The 25006-nt window shown below is 39.7% G+C and overlaps 1 protein-coding gene across 2 annotated transcripts in view; it reads right to left on the bottom strand.

Annotated features, from left to right (window-relative positions):
• EFHC1 (EF-hand domain containing 1) overlaps positions 1–25006 on the bottom strand; it is a 60458-nt gene that overhangs the window by 21434 nt on the left and 14018 nt on the right. For both annotated transcript variants that reach the window (XM_024766369.1, XM_024766368.1), the window contains exons 3-7: positions 22475–22762; positions 17913–18062; positions 16568–16760; positions 7765–7985; positions 1897–2037 (exon numbers count right to left, since the gene is read on the bottom strand). In XM_024766369.1, the coding sequence (XP_024622137.1) occupies positions 1897–2037; positions 7765–7985; positions 16568–16760; positions 17913–18062; positions 22475–22762 (993 nt within the window). The remainder of the gene's footprint in view (positions 1–1896; positions 2038–7764; positions 7986–16567; positions 16761–17912; positions 18063–22474; positions 22763–25006) is intronic.

The following is a 25006-nucleotide window of genomic DNA, read 5'->3' as shown; positions in this document are numbered from 1 at the left end:
TTGAAACCATGAAAATCTTGTTTCTCCTCAAAGGTTTTCCCACTAATTTTAGCATCCGTTGATGGACCTTGTCAGCAACAAGTACTGCTGAGGTGTGTGCTTAATGGTAATTTTCTATTGCACTCTTCTCTTCTCCATTTGTTCATTGAAATTCTACTGTATGATAATCTCCAGGTCCATCATGTTGCTGCAAATGGCATTATTTCATTCCTTTTTATGGCTGAGTAATAGTCCATTGTATGTACGTATGTGTGTCTGTGTGTGTGTGTATATACATACATACATACATAAATACATATATATGCCACAACTTCTTTATCCATTCATCTGTCAGTGGACATTTAGGTTGCTTCCATGTCTTGCCTATTGTAAATAGTGCTGCTATGAACATTGGGGTGCATGTACCTTTTCGAATTATATTTTTCGTTAGGTTGAGTCCTAGTCCTGTCTCTGTCTAAGCAGTTAAGACCTGGGACACATCAATTAGCCTCTCTGATCCTTATGTTTTGAAACATAAAATGAGTATATTATATTGCCTGACTCACAGACAGTGTATGTGTAAATAAATTCATTTACCCATTCATCCAACAGTTATTGAGTACCTACAAAGTCTAAAGAGACATGACCCCTGCCCTCAAGGAGTTCATAGTTACTATGTCATAATTCAACAAACCTCTTGAACTTTAACAGTAACTCAAAGAACTTAGCAACAATGCAAAACCTTCATTAATCAGAATTCTTAATGTATGGAGTGTTCTAGTTGACCTAGAATTTGCTAGAACTCCCTTGTTTCAAAGCTTTTTCAATATTTAAAATATACATTAGTCAACTATGTTCTCATTTAATTTTTATTTTTTCAAATACATTTCTATTCCCAGTGTAACTTATTTCAATTTCTCCTATTTATGTCTATATTTCTAAATAAAATGGTTATATTTCTATTTCTGCTTTTTTTTCCTATTTTTAAAGACATTATCCTTTGAATTATTATCAGTAATTTGCTTCAGGTAATTCAGCCAGTGAGTGGAACACTCAGGATTTGAATTTATGTCTGTTTCCAAACCTCTCAGCCACTAGCCATATGACCTCTCAAAGTTCACATCTATTAAATTAGTATGATTCCATTTGTCACATTTAATGAATATAAAATACATCAAGCTAGATATCTACCAATGATAAAAATTAGTAAGACATGGTCCCTACCCTCAATAAAATCACAGTTCACTGGAAAGGCACACAAATAGATAATTTGAATGTAAGTCAAGCTTTCATAATTGCTTAATAAAAACGGCCAAAATGCCTGTCAAAATTTGAGGGATAGAGAGATTAATGATTTAAGAAAGACTGTGAGGGCAGATAGGACTTGAGCTAGGTCTTGGTTCAGGGGCACCATACTTAATACTATCCAACCTGCCTGAAGGTTGGAACCAATGGTTGTTTAAATAAACACAGAACTCTGACAGCTGTTACTCTAGAGCTTACAGACAAAACAGACAACTGGGCACAGTACTGAGACAGAACAGAATCTTAGGATATAAAAGTTGCCCTTGGGGCTTCCCTGGTGGTGCAGTGGTTGGGAGTCTGCCTGCCGGTGAGGGGGACGCGGGTTCGGGTCCTGGTCCGGGAGGATCCCGCATGCTGCGGAGCGGCTGGACCCATGCGCCGCAGGTACTGAGCCTGCGCTCCGGAGCTGGCGAGCCACAACTACTGAGCCCGTGTGCCACAACTGCTGAAGCCCGTGCACCTAGAACCTGTGCTCCACAGCAGAGGCCTGTGCACCACAACGAAGAGTGGCCCCTGGTCACAACTAGAGAGGGCCCACGTGCACTGGCGAAGACCCAGTGCAGCCAAAAATAAAGTAAATAAAATAAATTAAAAAACAAAAATTGTCCTCACCAGTGCAGCCAAATAACGAAGCACCTTGTTCTCATTCATCAGCATTTTAATAACATCTTTTTTTGGAGCTTTTGGAATGAGCGCAAAGCAATTCTGAGCAGAGTCTTCAACTAGTCCAAAACCGTTATAGGGAGGTAATTCCTGAAGAAACACAGGAAGTAAGAAATAAAGCAGATGCTCCTTGTTCTAAAAATTAAAGGTAACTGTAAGTTTCTTTTTCAAATCTAGAAAACATTTATTTAAAAGCAATTTCTACATATACAAATGTAATCAGAAAAAAATAACATATCACATAGTCCATTCCTCTTTATAGATTTTACACCATGATCACTGCTCACACAAGTGACTGATGATGCTACAAAGTAACCCTCAGGGCTGGATTTAATCTATCACTGATGTCCACTGCCAAAGCAGAGCCTGGCCCTGCCCCCAGCCCCAATCCTGGCCCCTGTGGCCCTCCAGCACGGTGAAGCCCATGGGTCTGTCTGTGACTTCTTTGTCTGGGATGTGGGTCTCAGCCGGGCAGATCTGGAAACTGTTTTCTCAATTCACCCAAAGTGGGCACGTGTGTGTGTTGGAGGTAGGGGTAAGGTGGGGGTGTTAGGACTTGGTTCATGCTACTTACTTCCGAGTTACCTCCGTATTTCTAATATTTTAATTTCTTTTTTTAAAAAATTTTAATTTTATTTATTGATTTTTGGCTGCATTGGGTCTTCGTTGCTGCGCGCGGGCTTTCTCTAGTTGCAGTGAGCAGGGGCTACTCTTCGTTGCAGTGCACAGGCTTCTCATTGCAGTGGCTTCTCTTTATTGCGGAGCATGGGCTCTGGGCATGTGGGCTTCAGTAGCTGTGGCTTGGGCTCAGTAGTTGTGGCGCACAGGCTTAGTTGCTCCGAGGCATGTGGGATCTTCCCGGACCAGAGCTTGAACACGTGTACCCTGCATTGGCAGGCGGATTCTTAACCACTGCGCCACCAAGGAAGTCCCTATTTTTATTTCTTCATTTTTGCCTAAGAGAATGATAGCCATACTTCACTGAGAACTCACACTCCCCTGTCCACACAGGATTCCCCTTTCCTAGAGAAGGAGCAAACTCATGGAACTAAATTCCAGATGCAAAGGTTATTTGGTGAGTGTGAAAATTTAGGATGAACCTATGTTTTTCATTTAGGTTCCATGAAGGGCTGAAAGCACCGCTAGAGGATGCTAAGATTTGTTTGTCTAAAAACTTAAGTAGAGGGCTTCCCTGGTGGCGCAGTGGTTGAGAATCTGCCTGCCAATGCAGGGGACATGGGTTCGAGCCCTGGTCTGGGAAGATTCCACATGCCGAGGAGCAACTAGGCCCGTGAGCCACAACTACTGAGCCTGCGCGTCTGCAGCCTGTGCTCCGCAACAAGAGAGGCCACGATAGTGAGAGGCCCACACACCGCTATGAAGAGTGGCCCCCACTCGCTGCAACTAGAGAAAGCTCTTGCACAGAAACGAAGGCCCAACACAGCCAAAAATAAAAATAAATAAAAATTTAAAAATAATAATAAAAAATCATGTATCTAAAAAAAAAAAACTTTAGTTCAGAGGTTATTTTCCTCCCTCTCATCAATGCTAGGCGGACTGCAGCTGAGTTCTTTTTCTCTCCTTTCTGCTATGCTTTCTCAGCAAACTAGCTTGTACCATGCTTTTACTTGTAGATACCCTCCCCAAATCTTTTAATATACTGTATTCAGGGACTTTAACAAGTTAGTCTATATGAGCCCTGCTCCACCTGCAACAGGGGACTCCCTCAGAAACCAGGGACTCTGCTATGTTCATCCAAGGTGGGGTGCTTAGAACACTGATCCTTCACCCACTTCCTGGGCTGTAGTTAATGTGATCTTCATGGCTGGAATATGACTAATGGATCCAGTAGATGGACGATGACTTAATTTGCTCCAAATGCAAAACCACTACTCAGTGAATATACACGGCTGCCAATGGACAGAAGGACTTGGGGTGAGGCACTGCATGCTAAGCTGACTTACTCTGGAGGTGGGCGGAAATGCACAGTGGTGGAGTCTAATATCAATACACAGTGAGAGCAGCCTGGTTGGGGGGTGTGGGGGGAGGTTAAGGAGTTTTAAAATAGGGAGGTAAGTTTCTGAGCACCTTCCTCTCAAATTCCTTTTGTTTTAACAGGCTTCTACCTAGTTTTCCCAAGTTGCATCTCATTTCCTCTGCTTGGAATAAAGACCTTCTCTAAATATCAGCCCCTGTGCCTGTGGTCCTGGCACCATGCCCTTCATGCTCCAAGCTACCGCCTGGGTCCTGTTCTAAATTAGAACCATTCCTCTGACTGGACATTATCACGCCTAGACACTCCTATTCGTATGACCCACCTTCCAGAGCTTCTGCCCAGGCTTTCTTAATAATGCACGCACACACAAAGTCTTAAGAGTCCCTCATCCTTCAGATGCTGCCTTCAGAGGCCAGCTCCACGGCAAATGAGCTCTCCTGGTCCTGGCTTCTTCCTCCTCCCTACTAGCATGTCTCCAGATGGATCCAGCACATCTGGCTTCTGGATCCATGTGGACTTACTCCTGATCTGGCAGATCAGCCTGACCTGGGTATCGAGATTCTCAAATTACATATACGCACTGCATATCCACTTCTGTCCCTGCCCATCAGCTTGACTCTGGCTTGGTCCCTCTAGAACCTGCTACGGCTCTCATCCCTGTGTTCCAACTACATTGTGTAGAGTTTAGATGACTGAGAGGTAATGATTGAGGAGAGCTAAAAGGTATTTGCTGTTTGGTAAGTGGAGCTTTCCTACTCATTTCCAACAAAGACTTTCATGGAGAGGCAAAGAGGATTTATTTGTAGCAGAATTATTTATTATAGAGAAAATAAACTGACCAAACACTATAATTAATGTGCCATATGTAAGGATGGAGAAGACACTGTATTATACAGAGTGACTGAGACAGGGCAAAACAAACAAACCAAAATCTATAGTGGTTCTCCAGTTCTCTCTGCTCTCTATCCAAGTCTTCCCTCCCTTTCTTTCTTTAGAAGACAAGTTTGGGGGGTGGTAAGGTGATAGTAATGAGGATGGAGAGCAGGGCTATTCTAGGACTCAAAGCTTTTATCAGCTCAAAACACAGATCAAAGCCGTCCACTAGGAAAAGTGCACCAGTGTGCTACAAGCCCTCCCCATCCTACTTCCTGGTTAGGTGAGACTCCTCCTTATGAGAATGTTTGACATTTAACAGGATTACCCTTGTACTTTTCATTGTGATGCCTGGACTGCAATCTCACACAATATTTATCTATAAACTCAAGTGGTGGAGTAGTTTGGTTGATCAAAATCTAGATCTGTTCACATGGTATTTTTCCTGTAGACTGCATCAAATGCTGCCCCTAAAACTGGGGCATAGGGACATGGGTTTTATTATAATTCTTAATCCATGAGCACATTCATGGGTAAGGAGTTCTATCAGAGGAAAAACTGACAGCAAGAGGCACTATCATCACCCACACTCCCTTCTGGAAGCTTTATTGCCCCAGGAACACCTAGCACCAAAATCCAAATCCTTCTTTGTAATTGTTTTTATAAGATGTTGCTTCTAAAAGCCTTGCCTAAGATATCACTTGCCTTTGAGGGGAACAAATACATACTGCCTAGGCAGTCTTCTTCAGTCTATCCAGGAAACACACCACATACTTCCTATTTGCCAGGCACTGTGTTAGGTACTAGGAGCACAAAGATGAACAGTGGTCCTGCTGTCAAGGAACTTAGTCTCACAGAAAAATTCATAAACAGATGTTTTAATATGATAAGTGCTAGTGGAGGGAGGCACAGAGTATCCCAGGAACACAGACGATGGGGGGCGAGCCCTGCCTGGGACTTCAGAGAAGCTTTCTTGGAAGAGAGAAAGCCTACACTGAGTTGTGAGAGTTAAGAAAAAGCCGTGTAGAGAAATGATGGAGAAGTGGTTCAAGCAGGAGAAAGAGCATTAGCGAAAGTCCAGGGGAATAAAACAGGATGCAGAACCACCTGTAATTCAGTAGAATTGGAGGCTAAGTGCAAGCAGCATGGGCAGCAGATGCGGGGAAGGCAGGGGCCCAGGCTGGAGGAATTCAATCATTCCATCATTCCAGTAGTGTCTTTCAAAAAGAAAAAAGCCCACGGACATTATTTTATACACACGCTGGCAAAATAAAGATGGGCCGCAGGTGCTAACACACTATTTTATACATGGGCAACAAAGAGGTTGTTTGAGTTGTTCCTGCCCCAAATAGGTACAACAAGCACCAGTGTTTTGGTCTACGACACTGTGGCCTTAATACTTTAGATGCTTGTTGAATCTGCTGTGTAATTCTGAAAACATGCAATTGTCATTTCAAACTCTAAAATATGTGGCTGAGCCACTCTGAAGGTTCAAGTTTATTAAATTATTATTTTGGTGCATTAAAGACAACATGAACTTACTCTCAGAGTGGACTTTGAGGTGCACAGAACTGAATTTTGGGGTTCCGCGTGATTTTAAGGAGAGCGATGTTGCAATTAAAGAACACCGTCTTCCAACATCTTCAGTGAATCAGTTTTTGTTTTGCCCCCAATCACTTTTTTTTTTTTTTTTGGTACACGGGCCTCTCACTGTTGTGGCCTCTCCCGTTGCGGAGCACAGGCTCCAGACGCACAGGCTCAGCGGCCATGGCTCATGGGCCCAGCTGCTCCGCAGCACGTGGGATCTTCCCGGACCGGGGCACGAACCCGTGTCCCCTGCACCGGCAGGTGGACTCTCAACCACTGCGCCACCAGGGAAGCCCTCCCAATCACTTTTTAAGTAAAAGGGTTTGATAAATAGGCAAGAAAAAATGAAATGCCTTAGGGGTCTGGAATTTTAAAAGATGTCTTTTTTTTAATCAAAAAGCTTTAAAATTATTAAAGTAACACAAGGCTTGCTATAAAAACTGAAATTGAGGGAACTCCCTGGTGGTCCAGTGGTTAGGACTCCATGCTTCCACTGCAGGGGACATGGGTTCAAGTCCTGGTCAGGGAACTAAGATCCCATAAGCCATGTGGCATGGCCAAAAAAAAAAGCGAAATTACAACCACACAGTACAGAAAGAAAGCTCCCTGGTCATCTCCCACTTCCCTCCCTCCCTCCCCTTCCCACGGTGAACTAACCACTGTTAATAGCCCGGGGAAACATTCCTCCGGGTCTTTTCCTCAGTAATATAAGCAGATGTTGTATATAGTAATCTACAAAAATAGTGCCATGTCATGTATTCACAATCCCTTAAAAATGTTATGGACATCTTCTCATGTTAATATGCACAGACTCCCTCTTTTTTTAACAAGTCTTATAGTCCTCTAATTATATGGATGGATATTCTGTAATTTATTCTGCCAATGTCCTTACACTTTATTATAAGTAATGCTACACTACACATCCTCACATATATCTATTTAAAATCCCCAAACCAGATTTTCTGGGTCAAGAGATACGTGATATTTTATTTTGAAAAAGCTTAAATGAGACAAACTGCCCTTCAGAAAAGTTTTTCTCATTGTTCGCCTATTAACAGTACACGAAATGCCTACTGCATCACACCAGGGCAAACACTGGATACTGTGAGTCTTTTTAAATCAAACAGATCCTAAACCTCATTATTTTCATTTCTCTTTGTTTGATTATCAATTGAGGGTCTTTCCATATGTTCATTAGCCATTTGTAGTTCTTCTTTTGTGAACTGCTCTATTTCACATGCTTTGTCCATTTTTTTTATTGGGTATTCACATAAGAGCCTTTTTTATCCTTTTCCTTAAATTTCTATTAATGCATCAGAAGATGAACTCTCTCTCTAACCTCAGAACCAGTGTCCTGTTACCTGTTTCACAGGAGGTGGTTCCTTCTTGCTCACATCAATGCGTGGTAAATCAGAGATTCCAAATTTTTCTTTGTAATACTGCCGAGTAAATGGATCACAATCATAAATGAAGAAAGTTCTCCCAAGTATAGTGAGTGGCTTCCCAACAATGAAGTCTTTGGCAGTATACCATTCCAACACCTCCTTGTCTGAGATTTCCAGCACACACCGAGGGAAGTTCTCTAACAAAAGACAGCAGGGAGAGGAAAGAAAAGGAATGAGGATGGGAAGAAAGACTGACACACAGCAGCCAGGCATTCCTGAGAACCAGAGGGAGTGCAGGCTTCAGCTCTGACCGAGGGTCAGGGACTCCTCCACACTCCCTGCAGAACACAGGGCTGAGTATTTCCATCTGCGAACAGGACACATAAATAATAACCCAGATTGTTTCTGTAAAGTCTCTCTCCCATATTCGGCTTGAACTATCCCTAGAGGTCACCAATCTTAGTAGAATTAACACTTAGAAGGAATCATTAAAAGAGAAAAGAATAAATGTCCTTCTATAAAGACAGAGTATTAGATCTATGGTGGGGGGTCCAAGTCACTTACTTCAACCACCCACCCATTTATCCGTTCATCTAACAAATTATTAGTGACCACATATACCGTGTACCAGGTACACTGCTGAATACAGAGATTATAACAATTAACAGTATGGATAAAATTCCTGCCTTGATGGAGAAAACATTCTATTCGGGGCCACAGACTCTAAACACACAAAACATGGTTTCATTTCAATTGTGGTCACTGCTACGAGGGCAGTCTGATCTAGTCCTGTGCCAAGAGGCAGGGACAGTCAGCACAATGGTTCCAGTAATCCATTCATCTGGGAAGTCAACAGATTTTCAAACGTAGAATCAACCTTCCATTTTTGGAATAAATCTAACTTGTCACACTCTCTTATGAAAACTAGGTGTTGATTGTTTAAGACTGATTCCCTGCAACTTGGCCTCCATGGAAACCATAAGATCATCAGTCAGTTCTAGTAAGGTGCCACACTTTGTAGCTGGAACCACAAAGCTTGGCCCCAGAACTCTGATGACAGGGGGCATGAGAGGGGGGTTGGTACTATCCTAACTGATAATTGCTAAGAAAATAAGGAAGGAGGCTAAGGTTCTGCTACAGCATTCAGAAAACCTAACGCTCCAGCCCTTGATTTGCCAAAAGAAAAGGGTTGGCTGCTTCCCAATCACGCATCTTAAACGCCCTACAGACCAAGGGTTCCTTCTCCCAGTGTCTAGTGCCCAACCCTACTAGAGCTCTCTGAGTCACCCCAGGAAGTGATGGGCAGTGGAGGACACAGCTCATGACTCTGTGGCATTATTTTCTTTTTTTGGCCACGCCATGTGGCTTGTAGGATCTCAGTTCCCTGACCAGGGAACAAAGCCACGCCCTTGACAGTGAAAACACAGAGTCCCAGCCACTGGACTGCCAGAGAATTCCCCAATAATTATTACTTTAAATGTAAGTGGACTAAATGCTCCAATCAAAAGACATGGAGGGGCTGAATGAATAAAAAAACAAGATCCATCTACATGCTGCTTACAAGGGACTCACTTCAGACCTAAGACAGACAGACTGAAAGTGAGAGGATGAGAAAGGGTATTCCATGCAAATGAAAATGAAAAGAAAGCTGGGGTACCAATATTTATATCATACCAAGTAGACTTTAAAACAAAGCCTGTAAAAAGAGACAAGAAAGGGCATTACATAATGATAAAGGGATCAATCCAAAAAGATGTAATAATTGTAAATATATATACAGCCAACATAGAAGCACCTAAGTACATAAGGCAAATATTAACAAACAAAAGGAGAAACTGACGGTAACACAATAATAGAAGGGGACTTTACCACTCCAGTTACATCAATGGACAGATCATCCAGACAGAAAATCAAAAAGGAAACACTGGCCTTAAATGACATTAGACCAGATGAACTTAATAGAAATATACAGAACATTCCATCCGAAAACAGCAGAATACATTCTTTTCAAGTGCACATGGAACATTCTCCAGGACAGATCACATGCTAGGCCACAAAACAAGTCTCAGTAAATTTAAGAAGACTGAAATCATATGAAGCATCTTCTCTAACCACAACACCATGAAACTAGAAATCAACTACAAGGAAAAAAAATAAAACTGTAGACCTTGAGATTACCTTACTAGCTAAGTCAGAAGGAGAAAGACAAATATCATATGATATCACTTATATGTGGAATCTAAAATATGACACAAATGAACCTATCTACAAAACAGAAACAGACTCACAGACAGAGAACAGACTTGTGGTTGCCAGGGGCGGGGTGTGGGAGGGATGGATTCTGAGTTTGGGGTTAGCAGATGTAAACTATGATATATAGAACGGATAAACAACAAGTTTCTACTGTATAGCACAGGGAACAATATTCAACATCCTGTGATAAACCATAATGGAAAAGAATATAAAAAGAATGTGTGTGTGTGTGTGTGTGTGTGTGTGTGTGTGTGTATATATACGTATATATACATATAACTGAACCACTTTGCTGTATAGAAATTAACACAACATTGTAAATCAACTATACTTCAATAAAATAAAGAAAAAACACTGTAAGAAACCCAAATGTGTGGAGGCTAAACAATATAGTACGAAACAACCAGTTGGTCACTGCAGAAATCAAAGAGGAAATAAAAAATACCTGGAGACAAATGAAAACGGAAACACAATGATACAAAATGCTATGGGACACAGCAAAAGCAGTTCTAAGAGGAAAGTGTATAGCAATATAAGCCTACCTCAGGAAATAAAAAATCTCAATCTAACCTTACACCTAAAGGAAGTAGAAAAAGAAGAATAAGCAGAATCCAAAGTGAGTAGAAGGAAAGAAATAATAAAGATCAGAGAGGAAATAAATGAAATAGAGACTAAAAAAAACAACAGAAAAGATCAATGAAACTAAGAGGTGTTTCTTTGAAAAGATAAACAAAATTATAAAACTTTAGCCAGATTCATCAACTAAAAAATGAGAAAGGATCCAAATAAATAAAATCAAAAATGAAAGAGAAGTTACAACTGACACCATAGGAATACAAAGAATCATAAGAGATTAGTATGAACAATTACACGTCAGCAAAATGGACGACCTAGAATAAATGGATAAATTCCTAAAAACACACCATCTCCTAAGACTGAATCAGGAAGATATAGAAAATATGAATAGACTGATTATTAGTAATGACATTGAATCAGTAATCAAATAACCCCAAGAAACAAAAGTCTAGGACCAGAGGGCTTCACAGGTGAATTCTATTAAACATTTAAAGAAGAGTTAATACCTAACCTTCTAAAGTATTCCAAAAAATTGAAGGAGGAGAAATGCTTCTGAACTCACTCCATGAGGCCAGCATCACCTTGATACCAAAACCAGACAAAGACACCACAAGAAAAGAAAATTGTAGGCCAATATCACTGATGAACATAGATTCAAAAACCCTCAAAAAACATTAGCAAACAGGATACAGCACTATGTTAAAAGCATAATACAATACGATCAAGTAGGATTTATCCCAGGGGTGCAAGGATGGTTCAAAACCCACAAATCAATCAATGTGGTTAACAAATTGCAGAATAAAAATCATATGATCATCTCAATAGGTGCAAAAAAAGCTTTTGGTGAAATTCAGCATCCATGTATGATAAAAGCTCTCAACAAAGTGGGCAGAGAGGGAACTTTCCTCAACTTAATAAAGGCCATACATGACAAGCCCACAGCTAACTTCACACTCAACAGTAAAAAACTTAAAGCATTTTGTCGAAGACTAGAAACAAGAGAAGGAAGACCACTCACTCCAATTTTATTCACCATAGTATTGGAAGTCCTAGCCATAGCAATCAGACAAGAAAAAGAAATAAAAGGAATCCAAGTTGGAAAGGAAAAAGTAAAACTGCTACCGTTTGCAGATGATATGGTACTATATATATAAAATCCTAAAGGTGCCACAATAAAACTTAGAATAAATGAATTCAGTAAAGCCATAAGATACAAAATATACAGAAATCTGTTGCAATTCTATATGCTAACAAAGAACTAACAGAAAGAGAAAAATCCATTTACAACTGCATCAAAAAGAATAAAATACCTAGAAATAAATCTAACCAAGGAGGTAAAATACTTTTACTCAGAAAACTGTTAAGACTCTGACAAGAGAAACTGAAGACAACACAAACAAATGGAAAGATACACTGTGCTCATGGATTGGAAGAATTAATATTGTTAAAATAAACATATTACCTAGTCTGCAGATTCAATGCAGTCCCTATCAAAATACCAATGGCATTTTCCACAGAACTAGAACAAATAATTCTAAAATTTGTATGGAAACACATAAGGCTCTGAATAGCCAAAACAATCTTGAGAAAGAAAAACAAAACTGGAGGTACCATGCTCACTAATTTCAAACTATACTACAATCCTACAATAATCAAGAGTATGGTACTGGCACATAGATCAATGGAACAGAACAAAGAGCCCAGAAATAAACCCACACTTATATGGTCAATTACTCTATGACAAATCAGGCAAGCATACACAATGGGGAAAAGACAGACTCTTCAATAAGTGGTGTGGAGAAAACTGGACAGCCACACGTTAAAAGAATCAAACTGGACTACTTACTCACACCATATACAAAAATTAACTCAAAATAGAATTAAAATTTACATGTAAGAATTGAAACCATAAAACTCCTATTAGAATACATAAGCAGTACATTCTTTGACATCAGTCTTAGAAACTTTTTTTTTTGGATATGTCTCCTCAGGCAAGGGATACAAAAGCAAAAATAAACCAATGGGACTACAACAAACTAAAAAGCTTTTGCACAATGAAGGAAACAAGGAATCAAACAAAAAGGCAACCTACTGAATGGGAGAAGCTATTTGCAAATAATAAATCTGATAAGGGGTTTAATATCCAAAATATAGAAAGAACTCATACAACTCGACATCAAACAAAAAACCCGCCTGATTAAAAAAATGGTCTGAGGACCTGAATAGACATTTTTCCAAGGAAGACATACAGATGGCCAACAGGCATATGAAAAGATGCTCAACATCACTAATCACCAGAGAAACACAAATCAAACCCACAATGAGATACCACATCACACCTCTCAGAATGGCTATTATCAAGACGACAACAAATAACAAATGTTGGCGAGGATGTGGAGGAAAGGGAACCCTTGTGCACTGTTGGTGGGAATGTAAAATCAGTGCAGCTACTATGGAAAACAGTATGGAGATTCCTCAAAAAATTAAAAACAGAACTATCATGAGATCCACCAATTCCACTTCTGGGTATTTTTCTGGGAAAAAAAAAAAACACTAATTCAAAAAGATTTATGCACCCCTCTGTTCACTACAGCATTATTTACAATAGCCAAGATATGGAAGCAACCTAAATGTCCATGGATAGATGAATGGATAATAAGAAAGTGCTGTATACACACACACACACACACACACACACACACACACACACAATATTACTCAACGATAAAAAAGAATGAAATCTTGCTATTTTTGACAACATGGACCTAAAGGGTATTATGCTAAGTGAAATAAGTCAGACAGAGAAAGACAAATACTGCATTTCACTTGTATGTGGAATCTAAAAAAGTAAAACAAAAGAATAAACATAACAAAACAGAAACAGACTCATAGATACAGAGAACTAACTGGTGGTTCTCAGAGGGGAGTGGGGTAAGATGATGAGTGTAATTGATGAGGGAAACTAAGAGGTACAAGCTTTAGTTGTAAAATAAATAAGTCATGGGGGTGTAATGTACAGCATAGGGAATATAGTCAATGATACTGTAGGGACTTCCCTGGTGGCGCAGTGGTTAAGATGCCATGCTCCAAATGCAGGGGGCCCGGGTTTGATCTCTGGTCAGGGAACTAGATCCCACATGCGCGCCACAACCAAGGAGCCGGCAAGCCGCAACTAAAGAGCCCACATGCCACAACTAAGCAGCCAGTGAGCGGCAACTAAGGAGTCTGCGATCCACAAATAAGAAGCCCGCCAGCCACCACTAAGGAGCACACGTGCCACAACTAAGACCCGGCCGCAACCAAATAAATAAATAAATATTAAAAAAAAAAAAAAGCCTGGCTACGCATTAGAGTTGTCAGGGGAACACTGAAAATAACAATAATGATACTGTAAAAACTTTGTGTGGTGACAGATGATAACTAAATTATCCTGGTGATCATTTTGTAATGTATAAAAGTATCAGATCACTGTGTTGTACACCTGAAACTAATATAGTATTGTAAGTTAATTTTATTTCAATAAAAATAAATAATCCATAAAAATACCCAAACATTTTTCAAAATTTGTTGCTTTTTAATCCTATCACTGCTCCAATATCATTACTGTAATATACTCTAATTTTACTTTGATATGTTTTAAGCCCCTCAAATTTAACATTGTTCCTTTAGTTTGTATAGTCAATGTTTATTTAGATTTACCTACATTTTACCATTTTCTTTATCACTTCTTATATCTCAGATCTTACTTCTGGAATCATTTCCTTTCTATACATTAGATTTTTCCTAGTAAGGGTCCATTGTTTAGGTCCACACCCAGCTCTCCCGCAAAGCCTTTAGTCTTTCTAGCTCACACCTCTTCTTCTGAGCTTTGTCTACATGACATAACTAGTTAGCAATCAGATAATCTGGAGCACTTGTGTTACTGTTTAAGAGCTTTGAGTATTTATATTACTTGTCTCCCCAGCCGCTAGAAGTGACTGAAGGACAGGGATTCTAGGTCTAGGAGTTACATTTTCATCTTATCCTCCATAGCACAGCACTTAGCACATGACATAGTTCCCATAGCAGATATTTAACCCTTGTTTAACTGAATTCAATAAAAATTATCCATTGGATTAATGCCTCTGGGAGTCAGTCAGACACTTTAACACCATGGTTCCAGTTAAAGGAATTATGTAGCTGATGGAACCTTAGCCTTTTCTGTCTGCAAGACTAACAATAACTTTCACAAAAAGATATGTGTCCTACCTTTTCAAATGACCCTGCATAGGTCACCAGGCTGCCTTTCCATCTACCCCTGCTGAAAATTGTTAACATTTGGGAAGTTATAGATGAGGATGATTACATATTGAAAAGTCTAAACATAGGCCACAATGATAAGGCACATTGATAAGGCAGAAAACAAACATGGAACCTGAGAGTTCAAGAGATTTACTGACACTTTTTTCATGCCACCCTGAATACATCCCCATTCTTCTTAATCATAACTCTGACGTTTGTTAGCTCCAGATGGCAGGCACTGCAGGCTCATTTAAGCATTCTGGAAGGCCAAAATTAGTATATTAGTCCCAGTGTCACAGAATTCTAAGAGGGTTCTATGGGAGCTAAGTAGAAGAAACACAGCAGGCAGCAGCCGGACTAAGTTGAACTAGGGCATGGATCTAGTTATCGCTATTTGAGAATGTAAACTGTGTTAGCAATTATTCTCATTTCTCAAAAAAAGAGGTGCTTAATGTTAAGTCTCTTAATTTAAAAATGACAATTTTTACTCCCTTTTATCCTTTTCCCCAATCTCATTCTCCTCTGCCTCACATGCAACCATGCTAATGAGCAGCTTTCTGATTATCTGAATATTTACAGTTTTGTGTGCATTTTACTTCATGTAAATGGTATTGCGTTATACATCTCCTTTTAACTTTTTTTCTACACAGCACTATGCATTTAAGATGCATCCATTTGCTTTCTTGTACATTTTGCTTCTATTACATATTTATCAGGATATACCTTCACCACATTCTGATTATCCACTCTCCCGGTAATGGAAATCTCCACCTCCTTGCCCCCAAATAACTGCATTTTTAAAAAACACTGTGCAGACCAAGCAATACACGTGAGTAGGCTGGATTTAGCTTTCAGACAGCCAATTTGTTTATAACCTCTAAGACAAATCTCTTGCTCAATACCTGGAATTTCTTATCTCTTAGTTCCAAAAAATAGAGTTAAAAAACAAAACAAAAAAAACCCCAAAGTATTTATTACAGAGTTCTGTCAGCCATCCAAACATTGGTCATTACATGTGACCAAGATGACACTTTTGTAAGAGAAAATTCTTAAACTATTAAGTCAATAACTAAAGCAAGTCTACTTATTCCAGAGAACTAGTGACAGACAGCCTGTCTCAGCTGCATTTTGTTTGCATTCTCACACTCCCATTGATAAGGTTATTTTATATCAGCAAAGAAAGACCAAGGGTTGATACAATGGGGATCCACCATTATGAACCACAGACATGCCTTTTCCCATCTGAAGTTATCCCACATAGAAACTTCCTGATTAGGAAGTGGTTGAGGTGAGAAGCAAAGTCTGAAAAGCACATAAGGAAATGGTAAGCTGTATCTCTGAATGAAAACAAGCTTGTTTTAGAAATGCACTAAAAATCTGACATGAAATTGCTTCAGCTCAGAAGCCTTGCTCTTCCACACTTTAAATAAATCTTCCACTGCTGTTTTGGTTTTGTTCCCTTGATCTTGGTATCAGTCATCTCTGCCAGACCATTTCAGATACAAGCTTGGATCGAGGGGCCAGTAAAGGAGGGAAGTTATGGGAAAGCCACTTTTTGAGTACCTAAAGAACACAGCAAGCACCTCCCAAGTGAATGACAACACTGATTAACTCCTTTGAGATCCAGGAAAGGTCCCAATTAACAGAGGATAAACTGAATCACACATACTTGCATTCTCCACCAAAACCTTGGGCATGCGCTGGCGGCTCATGAGGAGTGGGAAGGGATCTCGTCCATCATTCCGTTCGTGGACCTCTCGAATTTCCACTGTATCATCCATAAGATAGTAATGAATAATGTAGGTCCGACATTCACCAAACATGCTGTCTGTATCATCCCAGATCGCATAGAATCGAAGAACCTTTGAGGAACCCAAAGCAGTGACTTAAGTAAAAATTCTACAGGTGGAGAGTTTAACTTAGCTATTTTGGCATTTCTGTATCAGACAATGATGAAAAGATTAACCAGAAAGACTATGACATAATCTCAGATGGTTAAAAACAAAGTATTCACCAAAGATACAAAAACATCTGAAATCATGCCAGATGTCAACAGCTGGAAAGTATTAAATAATAGTCTTATAAGCTTGTGCTGAGAAAGAATGATTCATTTTGATCCAAAATATTAGTCAGTGAAAGAGAAGCTGAATTAAAACAGCAGTGGGCCCTTTGTTCAGTGCTTTATGCATATTAATAAAGGTACATGTAAATGGTTTGTATATAATTAGTATGGAAAGAATTTTCATTTATTAATGAGTCTTTTTTTAGCTCTTTCAACTGTTCTTTCTAGTAACAGTATCAACAATACAATCTTTAAATACAAAATAATGACAGACATATGACTGATATAAAGAATGTTCTTAAAAGACCTTGCTAGTGTTAGGTAAAATTTTCTGAACTAAAAGGAATTAGATGTCTGAGAGAAAAAAGCAGCAAAGAAACACTGAGGGTGATCTGTTTTCTCTTTCCCTTTAATACAGTAAAGGAGAAGACTCAAATAACACCAGTCCACAAGGGGAAGATAGGAAGGTTGGAACAGAGCTGGAAAATACCCAGAACATTCTGTACTCACACATCAATATAAAATTGAACAAGGAAGCATCTGCAATGGGAATGCTGTGAAATTACTAGTTTAACACTAGAAACCTACATATATGCAATAGCTTTGAAATATCCCAATAATTCATTTAAGGTTTCCCAAAGGATTCTTTGACATTAATTCATATTTGAGAAAAGAAGTAGGTGGTTAGAAGTAAAAAGCAGGGAGCAGACATTGCTCAGCAATTGCTTTAAGATTTAAAAGTTTGGTGGAGCTCACAAGACTTAACTCCACAATCATCTTTGAACCTCTGATATGAAATTTAGGCATTCCTGTACCTCTAACCCCAGAAAGATAGCACTGTATCTGACCAGTTAAATTACAGATGTAATGTTTCAAAATACACATCTACCAAAATAACTTGCTAATAAGCAGTGCTGCATTTGGAAACAAGTAAACCTACCGGGTCACTTACTTGTTTGTCAAAGGTGAGAAACTGCTTGAGTTGATCGAAGTCTGTTGGGGTCACATACTTACGAAGAGGCTGTTTCCGGAGTTCAGTGTAAGGATCAAGAGCCATCTTCTCTGGTGGATTTAGTTCAATTCCTTGACTTTCCAAAAATACCTACATAATTCAAAATTAATAATGATTATCTTTCTTGAAGCTTCTCAAAGTAAATATTAAGTGATGCTGTAAAAATAAGTATAATAAGAATTTCTAAGCTACTGCCCACCTTAACCATTAGTTTGCAGCTTGAACATGTCTTAGCAGTACTAAGCCTTTGATTGACCCAGTTCTATAATGCAGATAATAACTGATAATTACCTTAAGTATAAATGGAAGACATGATGGTAAGGTAACTGGCTTCAAATATGAATTCAGATCAATTAGATTTAAGTAGGTGCCCAGGAACAGAGGGAGTACTAGGATTGCTTACATACGTACATCACAGTTTGAACAATACGTAATTCATCAGGTTTGGGGGCAAGCTACACAATGGCAAAGTTAAGCTGAAATCAAATCCCCAGCTTTCCATCTCATTTAAAACAAAAATATGATTAAGTACTTCACTCAAAAAAAGAAAAGAAAGCATACCCACTAATTATTTTAGACCAAAAAATATTTCAGCCAAATAGGAAAGATGAATCAAGTGCTCAAATCTCACTAAAAAAGTTAAAGAAAGCATCTGAACTTGATGTGATCACTGAATTTTATTTTGCTAATTATGAGTAAATAAAATATTTTAAGTCACTATATATTTTAATACAACTTGACAATTCTTCTTAAAAGCACAATAAACTATCTTTTTTGTTGACCAGAAAAGAACAATTTCCTGGGATCTGTTTACATTGTGGAACTGGAAATTAATCTGAAATCTGGGTTTCTTTTGGGAATTGTGTGGTTTGCTTTTGGACAATTCAATAGAAAATATACAGAACTCAGGGCCAAAATACATGGGTTCTAGTATCAGCTCTGCTAACTAGCTTATAATCTTAGTATTTAAAGTTTTATTAGGCAGTCTCCAATATCTTTCTTATTTAAAAAAAATTATTTATTATTATTAGTTTTTGGCTGTGTTGGGTCTTCATTGCTGCATATGGGCTTTCTCTAGTTGTGACGAGCAGGGGTTACTCTTCATTGTGGTGCGCGGGCTTCAGTAGTTGCGGCAGGGGCAGGCGGGCTCAGTAGTTGTGGCTCACGGGCTCTAGAGCACAGGCTCAGTAGCTGGGGCACACAGGCTTAGATGCTCCGTAGCATGTGGGACCTTCCCGGACCAGGGCTCGAACCTGTGTCCCCTGCGTTGGCAGGCAGATTCCTAACCACTGTGACACCAGGGAAGTCCCCCCAATATCCTTTCAATATTAAAATATTATGATCTCAACATCTACTAAAAGTACTGAATTGCAGATGACAATAAAATTCTCCCCTCCCTTGAGATGGTCTACTAGTATAGCAGGATTATTGACTGAGAAATTTAATGGGTGTTTTACTCCTTTTTGTTGCTTACAACTGATAACCAGGCCCTTTATTAACCTTACTTTAGGGATTTCGGGAGGAATGTAGAAGCTTCCTGAAGTTGACTGTTCTTCCTGTCTCTTAGAAAAAGCCTAAACTCCTTGAAGTGATTATTCTAAGGTGTCCCAGGGGGAGGGGAGAGAAGGGAATGTCTTTGAGGGCAAGAAGACAGAAAGGGGGAGATTTCCCCAGACTGGAAAACAGACACAGGTCGGTAGGCCTTAGAAGAGCAAGACTCCCCAGGTCTCTGCAGGGACGCTTGGAGAACAGGTGCAGCCAGTCAGCACAGATGCTCAGAGTCCAGTCTCTTACTCAGCACCAAGCTTCAGGGAGGTGCCCTTGGTCACTGGACAACCTAGGGACCCTGCGTAGATAACCCCTTTGGGTCTGCAAGTGCTGCTGCTTACTTGCTATCCTTAGGGCTTAGAATCTTTGGCAAAGCTGAGGGCGAACAGAAACACCAGGCCAGTTTGACTGGGGCTCAATTAGGTCTTAAGTTACTTTTAAAAAACAAACTAACATTTCTTGTGCACCTGTATCTGTGGAGTAGGATTCACATCTGCGACACCAGCAGTAATACTTTAGTGAAAATAATAAATTCTAGCTGAGTTCTGGAGCTCTATTTTTTAACATGTTCAGTTCATTCTGTCTATAGGACCATTTATGTGGAGCCATGAGGAGTGGGTGAGAAGGGATGGTGATGATGATATGTGTGAATGGAGGTGGTTCCTTGTCCAAATCACACTATAAAGCCAGTCTCCTCCTTATCCACTCATAGGTCCAGCTGTAGTGAAAACCATCAAATTAGATAAGATGTGAACAAATCTCAAACTGTTATAGAAGCCAACTTGTAACCTAACATCAATTATTGAAAACATAATTCAATCTAATCATCAGTGCCTGAAATACTCAGCTCTTGTCTATCATTAGTAATTAAAATACAGCTGATCCCCATTATTCACAAATTTCTGTATTTACAAATTTGTCCTCTTGCTAAAACTTATTTGTAATCAACCCTTGTGGCGCTTTTGTGGTCCTTTGCAGCTGTGCACAGAGCAGTGAAAATTCTGAGTTGCCAGCTGAGGCTGAACAACGTGAAGTTCTGCCCTCTTGTTTTCAGTTTTCCTGGTGAAAACGTGTCCTTTTCATGGTCTATTTGGAGCCACTTTTTCTCACTTAAGTGCTTTCTGTTGGTGATTTTGCTGTCTGAAGTAGCCCCCAAAGAGCAGTGCTGTTTTCTGCTCTCAGTACAAGAAGACTGTGATATGTACTCAGTGCCACTGAACTGTACATCTAAAAATGGTTAAAGTGCTAAATTTCAGGTTATGTATATTTTACCACAGAAAAGAAGGCAGCTGTGATGTATCTTAAGGAAAAAATACAAGTGTCAGCTAAGCTTCATTCAGGCATGACTTACAGTGCTTTGGCCATGACCTCAATGTTAATGAATCAACAATATATTTTAAATATGGCGTCTGTAAACAGAAAGAACACACAGAACAAGGTAACATTTTGACCAGAAGCTTGTAGAAACCTAACTCTGTATTTCTCTTAGGAGCAATGGTTCAGTATTTGCTAACTCAGTGTTTGTGGCGACTGCAATGAATGTAACTACCACTAATAATGAGAACTGACTGTAACTGGCTTAGATCAATGGCTCAGTGATCAACTTGCAAATGTTCAAACTGTCTGTAAAGACACAATTGTAAAAACAATTGTAATACCTTAAATTTATACATTTCATAATTTTTCACTGTCAGCACAATTCTGGAACTGTCTAAGATAAAAAGAACTTCAAAACCTAAAAACTGAGAGATCAGAACACATTTGAAGGGGACAGTATCTCAGAGATGGTCTGGCACCTCCACCTTCTACACGGTTTTCTCGGCAGCTCTGGGGAGACAAGCCAAGGATGCCATGGCTCCTTTCCTCACTGCCCTGAGGTCCTGTCCCTGCATCATCTCATCAGTGAGGCCTTCCCTGCCCAGCCTTTACATATCGTGCCCCCTCCAACTCCCATCTCCTTTACTCTCTTTAGTTCCTTCCATAGCTCTTAGCAGCATCTGACATATTATACATTTGTTTGCTTATTATTTGTCTCCTCCAACCAGAATGTAATAACCTCCACAAGGGCAAATACTTATACCTGGCACCTAGAACAGTGCCTGGCACACAGCAGGCACTCAGTAACCATTTGCTAAATAAATTACTAAATGAAAAAAATAAATGAGTGAACTCACAGGAGCTCAGTGCATGGTAAAAATTAATCACATGTGGCATTAGGTCACATGGGATTAAAGGCATAAAAAATTCAGGAACTGTAATTTTGCTACTAAAATTTTTTTTAAGTGAAACATATTTGGAATTTATTTCCTAATACCTACACTTTGTGCTAAAGAAAGTGCTCTCTCTCACTCGCTTCTTCCTCTCTCTCTCTCTATAATTAAGTATAAGTTATCAAAAAATCCATATTTACGAAATAGAGAAATGGAGGATTTTTCTCACTATAAAAAAGTGTTTTCCTTTAAAAATGCTTTTATTCCAGGAATTCTTTAGATATCAAGTTTCCCTAGAACAAAGCAAGTATGAGTTACGGAAAAAATACGAATTGTACAAAAAATTTTAGGCTCATATCTGCTAATAGTGGTAGTGTTATTTTTGTAAACCCAAACTTCAGCTAAATTGCCCAGTGCCTCTTCCATATTTCTACCCCATCAAGGGAACTAGCTCCCCTATTCTCTGTCTGAACTGGCATGTGAACTGATTTCTTATCAAATGATTCAGCTGTGAAGGGAATTTAACTTTATTTGAATGGATATGTAGCAATATCATTTTGAAAAAAATGATGTCACTACATAGTGATGGCATGTAGGACACAGACAAATGCCAAATTAACCTACACAATAATCCACTCAGGACAGATGATCAGTGCCCTCCTCTTACCCTAACAAGTGACATGTATCCTTCCGTAGATTAGAATAATGCCTAAGCACCACAGCTTCCAAAAATATATACTATACCTGTGTGAACTTGTCACAGTCAACAACACGAAAAGTTCTGCCATAAATTGTGATGTTTATTCCTCGGTTTAGGTCTTTCCAATGGTAATGGTCTCCCCGGTCATTCTTGGCTAGGCGCTGCCGTTTGATTAACTTGCCTTGAGGGATCCCGGAGTTTTCCACAACAGGCTCTATGACAGACATGCTGTCATCTTCCAGATAGTAGTAAATGTTCACTTGGCGGATCCTGTAATGTTCTTCAGTTGACAGAGGAACATCTTCTTGGAAATAGGCATCAAATTTCAGCACCTGTAATAAAAAAAGGAGGGAAAAATGGTGTATTAGTGTCTCATCCAAAAATACCAAGTACCTTCCTGTGCAGAGAACCACTCAGGGAGATTCGAATACTCATCACTCCCATCTTCTAAGTCAAGGGCTGCCAAACTACGATCACGGGACAAACCTACCCCTGCCACCTGTTTCTGTATAACCTGCAAGCTAAGAATGTTTTCATATTTAAATTGTTGAAAAATCAAAAGAAGAATAAAAATTCAAAACACATGGAAATTATACGAAATAATTAACACGTAATTGCTAATGGTTGCTTTCCCATTACGAGGGCAGAGCTGAGTAGCTGGGCTGCTGCTATGGACTGAACTGTCTGCCACCCCCACAATACTCATATGTTGGAACCCTAACCCCCAACGTGACTGTATTTGGAAATAGGGTCTTTAGGAGGTAATTCGGATTAAATGAGCCCTAAGGGTGGGGCCCTAATCCAACAGAACCGGTGGCTTTGTAAGAAGAGGAAGAGAGCTCCCCCCTCTCTTAGCCCACAGGCACTGAGGAACGGCCACGTGAGGACACAGCAAGAAGGCATCTCTCTGGAAGCCAGGAAGAGAGACTTCACCAGAAACCAAATTAGCAGGAGTCCTGATCTTGGACTTGAAGCCTCCAGAACTGTGAGAAAATTAATTTCTATTGTTTAAGTCACCTGTCTGTCTGTATTTTATTATGGCAGCTCGAACAGACAAAGACAGCTGCAACGCCCAAAATATTTATTATTTGGCTCTTCACAGAAAAAGCCTGCTGGCCTCTGCTCTAAATATTCAAACTACGTGTTAGACTGTTTATTAACACGTTCCTTGACAAGATGGCTTAAAGATCTTAACTCTACTAGCTTTACTTCAATGTCAAAAATCCCTCTTAGAATTTCCAGAAAGAATAAGAGGCTATGACTTTTGGTTTCAAAATGAAAATGAAGTCTCCAGTCCATTTCTTTAGGAGTGCAGTCCCTTGTAGATGCACATTAATGACATATTCATTCTTAGAGACTCTATATGAATGACTCTCAAATCAACAATCCACCATAGACTCTTGGGTGGCGTGTCCTCTGGAAGCATCAGCATCAGTGTAAAGTCAAAATGACACATCTACTGTACATTTGAAAAAACACTTAAAAACAATATAAAAAGCTTATGTTGGGAATTCCCTGGTGGTCCAGTGGTTAGGACTCTGCGCTTTCACTGACAAGGACGCCGGTTCGAGCCCTGGTCTGTGCACTAAGATCCTACAAGCGGCGCGGCGTGGCCAAAAAAAAAAAAAGCTCATGTTGACATGCGTTGGGATTTTTAAATGTCTATAATTCTATTTTTAATACTTTTCAGGGCAAGAACGTATTAGAATGATGCTTCAGGGAGGCAAGAGTGTTAACCCAAACCTCTACTAGAGTAAGAGGAACAAACCAAGGAGACTCTTTAGTGAAGACAATTATGGCTCAATGGATGGGAAGATGAGATAATGTATAATGTCTGCTGCGGAAGAACAAGATAAAAAGCAAAAGAGAACGGGCAGCTGCATAGGAGAAATATGAATATAATGGAGTCAAGACCTTAAAACTCATAATAAAAAGATGAGATGGATGAATGTAATGGAATGTTTAAAGGAGAAAAATCATATGGTAAAAGCAAAAGACAAAGATCCTTTTAAAGTAACATTTTACAACAGTTGCAAAGAATTGAAAGAGGACATGATCAGTAATTCACGTACGAAATGGTCTGTACCTGAGCCACAGGCTTACACAGATTTACCTGAGAAGATAACTCTGTAGAGCAGACGGTGAGCTGGATTTTAGACTTCCTGAATTCAGCATGCACGGTTACTGTGGCAGGAGGCAACCTGAGACGCAGGGCTGGGTTTTGGGAAAGAAGCCAGTATTAGAGGAGAATCAGGATGACTCAACATTCTGACCTGAGCAACCGAGAAAATGGAACTGCTGTCAATCTGATACAGAGCAGAATGCAGTGGAGCAGGTTTGGGGGGGTGGGAAACAAAATTAGGGGTTTGGTTTTGAACACGTTTAGTTTCAGAAATCCACTGAACATTCAAGAGGAGATGTCAGATAGGCAGTTACATGTAGAATTCAGGACACAATTCACTGTGTAAAGCAGGGGTCCCCAACCCCCGGGCCGCACAGCAGGACATGGGTGGCTGGCGGGCAAGTGAAACTTCATCCGTATTTACAGCTGCTCCCCATCGATTGCGTTACCACCT

This window comes from Neophocaena asiaeorientalis, unplaced genomic scaffold (genome assembly GCF_003031525.2).
Source record: "Neophocaena asiaeorientalis asiaeorientalis breed wild unplaced genomic scaffold, Neophocaena_asiaeorientalis_V1.1 scaffold46, whole genome shotgun sequence".
Classification (NCBI taxonomy): domain Eukaryota; kingdom Metazoa; phylum Chordata; class Mammalia; order Artiodactyla; family Phocoenidae; genus Neophocaena; species Neophocaena asiaeorientalis.
Note: the sequence above shows the minus strand (reverse complement) of the source record. Positions and strands in the feature narration are given on the sequence as shown.